The sequence below is a fragment of the Boleophthalmus pectinirostris genome, unplaced genomic scaffold, assembly GCF_026225935.1.
Source record: "Boleophthalmus pectinirostris isolate CB_2022bp ecotype Guang Dong unplaced genomic scaffold, ASM2622593v1 HiC_scaffold_22, whole genome shotgun sequence".
Taxonomy (NCBI): domain Eukaryota; kingdom Metazoa; phylum Chordata; class Actinopteri; order Gobiiformes; family Gobiidae; genus Boleophthalmus; species Boleophthalmus pectinirostris.
Genome location: NW_026571190.1, coordinates 33538374 through 33551232, shown reverse-complemented (window position 1 = coordinate 33551232; position 12859 = coordinate 33538374). Strand labels below are relative to the sequence as shown.

General features: G+C 40.4%; 1 protein-coding gene across 2 annotated transcripts in view; it reads right to left on the bottom strand.

Moving 5' to 3' along the window:
- The window catches only part of cntln (centlein, centrosomal protein), a 175889-nt gene that overhangs the window by 50477 nt on the left and 112553 nt on the right, over positions 1–12859 (bottom strand). For both annotated transcript variants that reach the window (XM_055158740.1, XM_055158741.1), the window contains exons 20-21: positions 6907–7116; positions 2263–2360 (exon numbers count right to left, since the gene is read on the bottom strand). In XM_055158740.1, the coding sequence (XP_055014715.1) occupies positions 2263–2360; positions 6907–7116 (308 nt within the window). The remainder of the gene's footprint in view (positions 1–2262; positions 2361–6906; positions 7117–12859) is intronic.

Sequence of the window (12859 nt, the reverse complement as noted above, 5' to 3'; positions counted from 1 at the left end):
ATGAGGCAACAGCAGAGCAAATGCTTGTGTGTGAGTAAATGTCCCTGCCTCCCCAGGTAAGCCAGTGCTTCAGGGCAGTCTGGCTAAATAAATGTGAGCTTGTCCTATTGGAGTGACATTAAATTAAATGAAAGAGTCTAGCCTTGGGACTTTGGGGGGAGAAGTGCTGGATGGTTACCCCATGGATTTGGCCATTAATGAGAAAACCCATATTGAACCTTTCGGATGGCTGTCTGCTGTTGACTTAAAGACAGAGCGCAGCAATAAGAGTCTGCAGCTCCCTGTGCCCCAATGCTAATGGCAATTAGACGGACAGCATTTATTTTAGATGTTTCTTCTTCTGCAGCCCAAAAAGAATAGAGGATAAAAAAGAATGAAGGATGGAGGCTGTTTCTGCCGGAGCGTGTGATCTGTATTTATGAGAGTTAGTGAGCAGCCAAAACCAGAGCCACAGACTCTCCCCCATAACTTAGGCATTTGTTCCCTTTGTTCTGAGCTTGTTGGCAATATTGTTCATCAAACATGCGTGTATTGTAATGATAACAGTCAGCGGTCTGAGTGAAAGTGAGCGCTAACATTTGGTGGATGTTGTTAAGAATGGAGAGCTCTGGTGTTTCATGTGGCTGATAGACAACAGAGCTAAAGATGAAAGAAGCTGCTTCATAAATAAGGCAGGGCCATAGTGCCGGATATTGACTGAGGACATGCCGGTGTACTTTGAAATTCATTTCTTTTTTTTTAGCTCTCTCTTCTTTAAGGCGAAGCAGCCTTGCTCCCTGTGTGTGCGCTGAGATGTATATTTCAGAGATGTCTAGACATGTCTTTCATTCTGAGAAGGAGTCCCTCCATGGAGGCGCACGAGCTGGTATGTACAGGACTGGCAGCTGCTGTTTGGGAGTCCAGTGTGTGACAGAGGAGCTGCTGTCGTAGTCCTGCTCTGGGGATGTTCACTCTTTGTATCTGTGATCCTTTGGTCACACAGCAGCACATGCCCACTGTGATTGTACACATGCCCCGTATGCATTATTGAGAAAGGCGGGCAGAGGACACAGAATACTAGACAAAGAGAATCAGACGGAGGAATGCCAACTTGCTCTTTGTACCTTTCCTTCAGTTCAAAGCTGAAATTCTAATCCAGGATGACGAGATGTGCCTTTCACAACAGCAGTGTTCCTAAGTGAATTGTTTACATCTATAGCTGTGCACTATGTAATGGAGCCAGTGCTGCAGGAGGTGATCCGTGTAACTCATTAGGGTGTGTGGCCCACAGGCCAGAGTGATGGTGTGTGGGTTTAGGTGTCAGGGGCCAAACTGGTCCCTCCTGCGGCACACAAACAATCAATACAGGTCTTTGATCAGCGCTCCACTGAAGAAGCCCACATAAGAAACCCTACACTATGACACACAAGACACCCACATCCACACTGCTCCTGCACACTGTATCTGCGCGCTGGTTAAGAGAACATGCATAATTTCACTAATCATCAGCACAGCACAGAGACGGAGAGGTGCAGAGAGAGAGAGAGAGAGAGAGAGGGATGCAGGAGACAGGGAGCTGCCACACGGTGGAATCACACACTGCAGATGTGAAGGGCTGTGGATGTGCAAACGCTCAGAAAGACCAGAGCAGAGACAAAGAGAAAAGGGTTCGTCCAGAAGTGTCAAGAGGCATCCAGAACAGTATCATGGTCTAATATTTACTGCTTGGCTAAAATACACATATTTTGCCTCTTTGCCTTTATTTATTGCAATAGTTGATCTTATACATGAGCCAGTATCCAGTATTTGCCCATATCCAATCCATCGCAAGGCAAGCAACATGTATTTATCTGGAAAACGAAATAATTTGTTCCAATAGTCATATAAACACACTTCTATTTTCAATTTTGACTCATTAATCTGTTTAAAAAGGGCACACAGAGAATGGGGCAGTGAAAAAACATTGCGATATCAGCTGATACTGACAAATCTGTATCAATATTGGGATAATGAAATACATTAAATAATACTTTTCTCCTCTTTTTCCTGTTGTGAGTGGCTGTAGCTCGATCTAGCAACTACGAGCAGTTCAAGTTCAATAAATGAACACCTGAACACAGATTTAATGTATTTTTTTGTCCTTCGTGGCCTGTTTAAACCTAATCCATGCCACTTAGACGATCAGTAGGACACTGTGAGATGGTGAAAGCAGAGTGAGCGGAGACACGTAGTAGACCAGAAAGAGGACAGAGTAATAATAATGGAGAGAGGTGTGAGACTAACTTGTCCTGTAGTTGGCGGAGCTTGTCTTCCTTCTCCTGGAGCTGGCCTCGCAGGGCTTTGTTAGCTGCCACCTGCTTCGTGACCTCTGAACCCGAGCTCTGGGGGGAGGAGAGTGGGGGCACAGAAAGAGAGAGGGGGAGAGGAGAGAGGGGGTGAGTTTGTTAATGTGTCAGAGCGAGCGCGATGAGGGGCGAGGAGGGGAGGGGCCGGTTTTCACGACATGGATGATGACAGGTCAGGCGCAGCACGGCTCCTCATTAGAACTACAGCGGGAGGGTGGAAGGTGCTAAAAGAGGTTAAGAGCAACGCGCTAGTTTTCAAAGTGGATCAAATGAGGGGAGTAATTAGGAGAAAATAACTATATTCGTTGCGCTTTTATTAAGTAATGTGTTTAGAAATTTCCTCTAATTAAATACATTAATTAGAGAAAATATTTTACAGCGTTTATTAGTTATGGCAGTAAATTAAATGTGGTTGTAAAGTTGTAAGGGTTTTGCATTACAGATATAATAATTTTCTGCTGTAAATTTACCCAAACAAAATGGCAAGTGTGCTTAAAAATCTATTCATAAGACGCTGTATTACACTGAGAAACTGTAGACACTGTAATAGGGTCAATAAAAACTGCAAATGCACAATGCTTTGGACAGAAAGTACAATAAAATTTGGATAATTTATAATAGTCTTATCACAATACCAACAGTTAAATGCCCCCTACGACTGCTCTCTTTTGCTTTAGAGGTCAGAGTGTGTGTGTGGGTAGTGCACTGAAAATGTAAAAAAGGAGGTTCTTCAATGAGGTATTAATTGCTTAATTGCATTACACATTAAGATCTCAATGTTGCCTTTTATTGTTTTGCTATATTTGCTGAAAACATCTTCAGTAAATTTCAGTTTTTGTCGCTTCCAGTCCCCCCCATCCCTTTGCTCTCACCAAATTACTCAAACATGCACAGATAACAGATAAAACTTCTTCAAGCGTGTTTTTAATGTACATTTTAAGGCTGATTTCGCGTAATACAAAGATATTAAAGGGACAGTTTGGGATTTTGGACATAGGGCCTCATTTCCTAGTGAGCCAGAGTGTTGGAGACACTTTTTTAAAATATTCCCTCCAGTCCTTGTATTTGCAAAGGTCGCTGGTGCAAGGCTAGTGCATGTCAATGGCCATAGTTAGCCTGACACTGAAAACAGTCTTACCCACTCCACAAAACACCCGAAGTAAATCTATTATTACGCCAGACTTTTGATGTAAATGTCTGTGTTGATAGAATAATTTTAGAAGTAAAACCAGCCTTACATTTAAAGGATTTATGTCTGAGCAGCAGCAGTGAGTTATACTTCCTGATGGAAAGCTTGGCAGTGGTGGACTGATATATGAGAAAATAGTCCCTCAACATGCGACGATTCATGCGATGCAAGATTAGTTTTATTTCAAACATTATTCTATCAACACAGACATTCACATCAACAGTCTAGCGTTATAATAGATTTGCTTTGGGTGTTTTGTAGAGTGGGTAAGACTGTTTTTAGTGGCGGGATAACTATGGCCATTGATATGCACTAGCCTAGCACCAGCGACCTCTGCAAATACAAGGACTGGATGGAATATTTTAAAAAGTGCCTCCACACGTCTCCAACACTCTGGCTCACTAGGAAACGAGGTCATATGTCCAAAATTCCAAACTGTCCCTTTAATGTTATTTCTTTCCCTGGAAAGTTTCACAGTATGGCATTAAACATCTATCTCTGCATTAAATAAATTAGAGTCATTTTTGCCTTTTTTCAGATCTGGTCTGTAACTTGGCCCGGGGAGATCACCTATAAGCTACTGCCAGGCTGTGGAGCATTACAGACAAGTCAGACACCATGGAGACAGCAGGTGGCGCACCCTGCTGCACCACAAAAGTTCCACAGTGCAGCTTTAAATCACCTTTGTCACTGTGCTTTGTTATCTCTGACACCTCCGCCCGCTGCTTTTGAGGATCGCGGCGTTCATGACGACAGTTCAGTTTTAGATCAGCGCTCTGATAGATATTGGAACCTGCGTGTTACTTTGGTTTAAAGGGCCCCGGAGTCTCTCGTGGGCACCGTTCCTGTAGCAGCTTTTGACAATACGCTCGGAGAAGAGGGAGCACCCCCGCGGCGCCCCCCTGCGCTGTCACCTGTCATGACATCCTCCGCGCGCGTAATGACAGGGCCAATCTGCCGCCTGACACTGACGGGGGAGTCTGCGCTACACCTCGCTCCTCATTTCCCATGATGTAGGGCACGTCTCCACTGCTACAGCCCATTCCTCATCCCTGTGACAGCGCTCTGCTAATAAGATCAAATGATAAGGAATGCTAATTCATGTCCAAATCACATGCAATTTCAGGTGATCTGAGGTGAGAACTGGCAACCCGGAGAATTTGTTGGATTTTCTCTACCGTGTGATTTCAAAAACGAAAACCTTGACGGCTTCTTTTACAGATTCTTAAACTTCTCAAGGACCGGGGGCTGTTCAGAGCAGAGATGTAAGTGACTCAGAAATATTGATGTTTAAATAAAACACCAGGGATTTTTTTGCTAAAGATAAAAAGAATCGGCTCAGTTCAGTTATTGCAAAACTCTGGATCAAAAAAGAGATCTGAAAAATAACTTTGTGTAGCATATTATTCTAACAACTTTTTATTAACATTATATATATAAAAAACTATTTACCTTATGAATATTCTGTTTTTATAAGTATATATATATATATATATCTTTATACTGTGCTATTGTAGGATATTAGTGACTCTTTTTCGATATGACAGAAAGTACTTAATATACTCAAAATGTATTTCCATATCACAACAAATTAATAATAAAAATAAATCACGCTTTTAACTAAAAAGATATAATTATGTAATAAGTCTATTTCCAAGTCATTTCCATATTCATATAAAATATAATTACATTTTCAACAGTGAATAAAAATGCTTTTCTTTCTTTTTTTGTTTCGTTTTACTTTTTTTATTGATTCTTTGGAGTGACATTGCACTGGGGATGTTCTACATGAAGCTCCATTGGCGGTACGTTCAGCAGTTACTATGGTGACACAGCCAAAACACATTTATAGTTTCAGCAAAGTCAGTTCTTTTGTGGTTAGACTGTATTAAGAAAAAGCTCAGATTAAAGTCTAATTTGAGTAACAAAGATTCAAACTAGAGGTCTGCACGGGACAGAATTTTCTGCAAGATGGGAATGTTCACTTTCTTAAGCTCAATCAAACACAGAGAAGCGGAAAGGAATTGTCTAAAATGTGTGCGGCCACATCTGCAAGTTTAGACAGCTTAAAATGTTTTTATTAATGCCAAAAAAAAAGTCCAGCACAAATTATGTAATGATAGGCAAACATTAATCATTTGTTTACATAACACTCATATTTAGTTTGCAGGACTGTAGTTTATCATCCCACCGCCCTGCAGCTTTCAAAATGTGTCCCGTGCCGCACAGTTTTGCGTTGGGTGCAGGGCTCTAATCAAGACAGAGCAGTGCCTACAGTTAGCATCACACCCCCAGGAAATGTTGATGAGAAATATCAACACAATATAATGACATTTTCAACTGAGGATAAAAATTGTTTCTAGTTTGTTTTGTTTTTTTTTGTTTTTTTTACTTTTTATTGATTATTTGTAGTGACATTGCACTGGGGATGTTCTACATGTATCTCTATTGGCGGAATGTTCAGCAGTTACCATGGTGACCCAATGTACACATACATAGCATCACACACCCAGAAAATTTTTTGACAAGAAACATCAATACAATATAACAACATCAACTGAGGATAATTGTTGTTATTGTTTCTAGTTTGTTTTTTTTACTTTTTTGCAGATTTTTTTTTTTTTTTGTAGAGACTTTGCACTGGGGGTGTTCTACATGTATACCTATTGCCGGAATTATCCAGCAGTTATCATGGTGACACAATGCATAAATTAAGAAACACTGTCAAAACACATTTTAAGTTTCAGCAAAGTCAGTTCTTTTTCTTTTGTAGTTAGATTGTAATTAAAGTCTACATTTTCAATTGAGGAAAAAAATTGTTTCTAGTTTTTTGTTTTTGTTTTGTTTTGTTTGTTGTTTTACTTTTTTATTGATTCTTTGCAGTGACATTGCACTAGGGGTGTTCTACATGTATCTCTATTGGAGAAATGGTAAGCAGTTACCATGGTGACACAATGCAAACTCTGTAAAAAACACTGTTTTAGTTTCAGCAAAGTCAGTTCCTTTGTGGTCAGATTGTATTAGGAAAAAGCTCAGATTAAAGTCTAATTTTTGAGTATCAGAGCTTCAGACAGAGCAGTGCCTACAGTTAGCGTCACACCCCCAGGAAATGATGAAGACAAATATCAACACAATATAATGACATTTTCAACTGAGGATAAGAAAAAAAAATGTTTCTTTTCTTTTCTTTATTTACTTTTTTATAGTATCACCTGCCCAAAAATATAAAATCAAAACCCAAACACTAATCAATACTAAAACTAGTACTGAAATATTTGCGCAGAAACAGAAAATACTTTATTCTGAGAGTAGAAAACACCCCATGTGTCATTCAGAACGCTAGAACAAACTCACTAACCACACACCCGCTCTCACTAGTGTAAAACTCGTTACCTTGAGCTTGACTTGAAGTAGTTTGACCTCAGCCTCCAGAGCGGGCAGGGCAGGGTCAGGTGGGCACGGACGGCCCTGGCAGAAGCACGCGGGGAGGACGGGTGCGGCGGGTGCAGGTTTTGGGGGGAGAGATACCTGCCTCCACTGCGCCAGCTCCATCTCCAGAACTTTCTTCTGCTGCTCCACTCCGGCCAGGTCAGAGGTCAGCTTCTGCGGGTCGATGGACAAACACAATTGGACCAGGTAAGTACCAACAAAGTAATAATAATAAAGTTTGAGTTAACCTGCAGAAACTTTGAGTGTTGGTATTATTAGGGCGAAGTAATACGAAGCTTTGTCAAATTACTAAATAGAAAACTGCGCCTTCAATTAATCTTTATCTCATACTGATAAAATACTACATATATTTTTAAACACGGTCTCATCCCTCTGATTATTAGGAGCTACTTTTAGATCCTTGGTAACATTTAGAATATTGCGGAAGCTCAAATTATTCCTTTAAGTTTTATTAAATGAAACCCATTAAAAAGATGGTACACACATAAAGTGATAAAATATAAAAGATCATATCTGGGCACTCACAAACGTAGAGTCTCCATTCCAAGACAGGATTGATTCATTTTTTTCACAATACATTTTTGAGAGAGGTGAAAAGAAAGGCCGGAAATTAATAAATAAGGCACTGAAGTAGTTTGACAAAGAACTACAGAATCCTTTAAAAAGATAAGACAATCGGACTTTGGTAACACTTTGTAATAATTGCACTTATTCGTGGCTTATAAAAGCATGAAATAGTTTATTAAAGAAGGTGTATTGTGCTTGTGTCTGCGGTGTTGTTATAATCTATGACACCCTTGGATCTTTATCTCATAATTTCCACATTTTAAATTACAATATTCATCTAAAACAACTTATAAAAGAGATGAGTTCACCGACTTCCTTTTTAGAAAATCGATGTGTGTGTACAATCCCTCTAGACCGATTCATCAGCCGGTTTCACTTCGTGGAAACCGTCTGACCTCGCAGCATTAAGATTCATTCGCTCGATGGTAGGCAGGTCCTTTTTTTGTTTAACCAGTCGCTGCTATTTGGTCGTGACGTGTGTAATGCACCACTAACGGGGCTAACTCGGTCTCTTTGTTCCGGCTTTAAATCCTCGATCTCGGGAATCGTTGCCAACACAGAATGTCTGTCTTCGTCTACATCCATCTCGACCTCTTTGTTTACTGTTGTGCTGCTCCACAAAAGGGACCCAGACAGACGCTTGAGTTTGACGTCATGGCTTCACAGCTCTTTACTGATTGGCCGGTGCGCGGTCTACAACTTCCGGGGTTCTTACAAACTGTCTGGAGTATTCCGATTCCTAGGGGTGTGCAAAAATATCAAAATAGCGATATATCGTATCGTTTAATGTAAGCATACAGTATCAATATCATGGGTTGCTGTATTGATATGTCACCAAGAGTATTTTTTGGTAAGTATGGTAGTATCTGGTTGTATTTTTACAAAAAAATTTTGTTACAGTGCTACAGTTTTGTTGCTTGTTCAGAGCATTTTTTTATGTGACAAATTTGACATTTTCCCTGTTTTGAGGATTAAAATGTTTGTGTTTCATATGAACTTTGCACAAGAAGTCATTTGAGAAATACTTTTAGTATCACAGCCATGATTTAGCTATTATTTTTATTGAACTGTATCAAATTGATTTCAAATATATCATATCGAATCGAAAGCTCAGTGTATCGAGATATGTATAGTATTGTGGCCTATGTATCAAGGTATGTATCGTATCGGCAACTTCTTAATGATACCCAGCCCTACCGATTCCTGACCTAGTCGCTGGAGAGAAATGAAATTGAGCGGAGGCGCCAACCTGGCTAAAATCCCTCAGTCGTCCAGGCAGAATCCATGGCAAGAGGAGAAATTCGCCCAATGGGAGGTGATGTCACTGTAAAAAGAGCTGTGCAGCTGTTGGAACCTCCGATGGATAGCTGCAGATCACACTAGAGAGCCACAGATTTTTTTTTTTTTCATTTGTACCAACGATATAAAAGAATGAGAATTTCGCACATCAATTACTAGAGACGGGTGCGTCGGAGGAGAGGGAGCAGCCCAAGAACATAGAGAAAAATCCCACACTGTCTTACTTGCAAATTGTGAGATTTATTAGGACAAACCGTGCAACGTTTCGGCACTAGGCCTTCGTCAGGCAAACAGAATGAGAGCTCAGGTGGCCATCTTAAATAGGGTGTGGTAAGCACCCCAGGGTGACAGGTCATAAAGAAACAGTGCACTCAAAACCCCATAATTCAAAAAACAAAGACAATCAACATACAGTGTAATGATAATAATAATGAAATATTAATCATTAGTAGAAAACTCATTGAATAATAATAAAAAAAATACATATAGACATAGTATATATTCACCCAACTATAAAATAATGCTGTCGTGACCGGTTTGTCCTAATAAATCTCACAATTTGCAAGTAAGATGGTGTGCGAGTTTTTTCTCTCTTTTTCAGTTGTACCAAAATGACAACACGACACTCTTCTCTCCAATTTATGTCTCTCTTTTTTAATTTTAATCTTCATGATTATTTATGTTTTGATTTGTTTTTTTATGATTTTAATGTATTTCTTATTCTGTAAAGCACTTTGAATTACTTTGTGTACGAACTATGCTATACAAATAAACTTGCCTTGCCTTGCCTGAATCCTACGTATCACAAATAAAGAAAATAAAATTGGAGAACGAAGTAAGGACAGGAGTTCAACGGCAATATGGTCTCTTTAAAATAAGCGATTAAAGATTGCTAGAGCATGCACAAATCACTCCAAAAACATCTTCAAGAGGGTAAATGAGAAAGAGAAACAATTATCTTCATTGTCTTTGTTCATGCTTTATAAGGCTAATTAAGATGTAGTCACAAAGTGGTAGCAGGATTTTTGCAAACTTAAAGTGCAGGTGACGCAGTTGTTCATTCACCCAGGCTACACACAAATATAACTAGATGGGATTCTTAAAAAGCTCAGACTGAGTCAAGATGGGCAGAAATATGTCTCTGAAAGTTGGTTCAATACAGCCATCAATTAGTTTCTGTGTCTCTGGTATCATATCAAACACGGAGCATGCTTAATGGCACAAATAGGAGACTTGATACATGAAGATATATGCGGCTTACAGGACGGCCACACACACACACGCACAAACACACACATGCACACAAATACACGCACGCACACACACAAATACTGCCACACAAACACACACAAATAGGAGACTTGATACATGAAGATTTGCGGCTTACAGAAGGGACACATATACATGTACACACACACAGATACAGAAAAACACACGCAAACACACAAATAACAGACTTGATACATGATAGATGCAGCTTACAGGGTTCCCAATCTTTTTCACTGACAAAATTTCAAAACTTTCCCATGATTTTTTCATGACCTAAAGTGAATTTTCCATGACTTTACAGCAACCTACATGTGTAGAAATGATCATACTTTCAATGTAAGAAATATTAACCCTTTCCACTCACCTTATGGTTTGGTTTTATAGATTTTTAACATTCAAAATACTGTCAGTGCATTTATTGTTCGTCTCTTTTAAATAAAAGGCGCAGATGTTTGGACATAATCATAATAGACTAATGAGAACTTCACAGAACGCTGTAGTTGTGTGAAAGAGATACAAAAATTCCATGACTTTTCCAGAACTTTCATTGAATTTACAAAATTCCATGAGGCCTGGAAAATGACATTTTCAATTTCCATTACTTTTCCAGGATTTCCATGACCGTGGGAACCCTGGGCTTACAGAAGGGCCACACACACGCAATCATACATGCGAATACAGGCACACAAAGAGGCACTCACAAGAACAAACACAAACACACACAAATAAGACACTTGACAGGAGCGCGCACACACACACAGAGACACAGAAACACACACACAAATAAAAGAATTGATACATGATATATCCAACTTACAGGAGGGTCAAACACACACATACCCACACAGACACACATGTACACGTACGCACACCCATACACACACGTACACAGAAACCACACAACTGATACATGATATATGTGACTTACAGGAGGGCCACACACACACATACCCGCACGGACACACACACGTACATGCACGCACACGCACACGCATAAACACAATCACAAACACATACAAACCCTGCCACACATGCACAAACACACCCACACACGCACACAGACACACAAATAAAATACTTGATACACAATATACGCGACTTATCGCAGGGCCACACACACACACCCACACGGACACTACACACGTACAACCACGCACACGCACGCACACTCACGCACACGCACGCACACGCACGCACGCACACACAAATAAAAGAATTGATATACGATATATATGCGACTTACACACTGCAACACATACACTTACACACAACACATGCAAAGACAAACAAGTGCACACGCGCAAACTCACACACACACACGCACACACACACACACAAACACTGCCACACAAATAGGAGACTTGATACATGAAGATATGCAGCTTACAGAAGGGCCACACAAACACACACACAGGCACATACACACATATGCACACACGCGCACACACAAATACACACACGCACGCATACAAACACACAAACACAAACTCACACACACAAATACAAAGCACTCACAAACAGACACACAACGCACACATGAGCACATACACAGAAACACATATATGCACACAGAGGAACACACACGTACACATACTCAATCACACACAAATACCAAACACACACACACAAACAGACACACAGACACACACACCGCCCCAGTGAAACCGCAGATTCCCGCGGGCTCGCTCCCTGCTCTACATACATGGGGGTTATTGATATCTGGTTGCCGGCTGACACCTTTTAATAGAATCCTCTTGTTTTAGGTTTCCTGACGGAGAACATGGCCCGTCCCTGGAGGAGCGGCGGGATTGATGGAGAGAGAGAGAGGCCCGGGAGCTGCAATGACAGAGGTGCGCGAATGGATAGTGGCGTGGATGACACTTCCGGTAAGACAAGCTTTGATTCCAGGGGCCATTTTGAGCGGTGTGGTGAGATGACACTTCCACTGGCTGAATAATGTGTGTCCATTAGGCCCGCGAGGGGGAGGACAGCCATCTCTCTTTCCTGCCAGCGGTGGTCAGGCCGGGCACCGAAGTGATACCCAATCATTAGCAGGATAAATAAAGACGCCTGCTCTGCTGAATTAGCCGAATTAGGTTGGTGTGAATGAGGACACACGGAAGAGACGACTGTGTGGACTGATTATGGTTTTACGAATTTACGAAAAGGATCCATATTACGCTATTTTCTCATCGATGTTATAATGTTGTTTCCTCATCAAAAACATACGTGGAGTTTTGTTTTGTTTCATTCACACACAAAGCCTGCATACTTTGGCTTATTCCTGTTTTCTCTCTAGCAAAAAACACTCTGTTCAAACTTGTGATGTCATGTGATAATACAAGAAGTGCTCCACTGTGTTTTTAAACTCCATACACCTTCATTAGAATCACTCGAGTTGAAAAGAAAAGCCGAAATTTAATAAATAAATTAATGAAGTAGTTTGACAAAGAACTACACTATCCTTTAAAACAGGGGTCATCAAACTAAGGCCCGTGGGCTGACTTTGGCCCTCCACGCCCCTTTGACCGGCCCCCATGGACCTCTGCCCACACCACTTGAACAGGCCCTATAAGACAATCCTCAAAAGTTGTCATGGCCTATTTGTTTTTTATTACTTTTTGGCAAATAATAACACATCTGCATCTTGAATTTTGTCGATTATTTCAATTAAAAATTTATATTTATATGAAGTATTTATATTTTTATTTAAACAATTATATGACGTATTTACATTTGCCGCTGAATTTTCATCACCTGA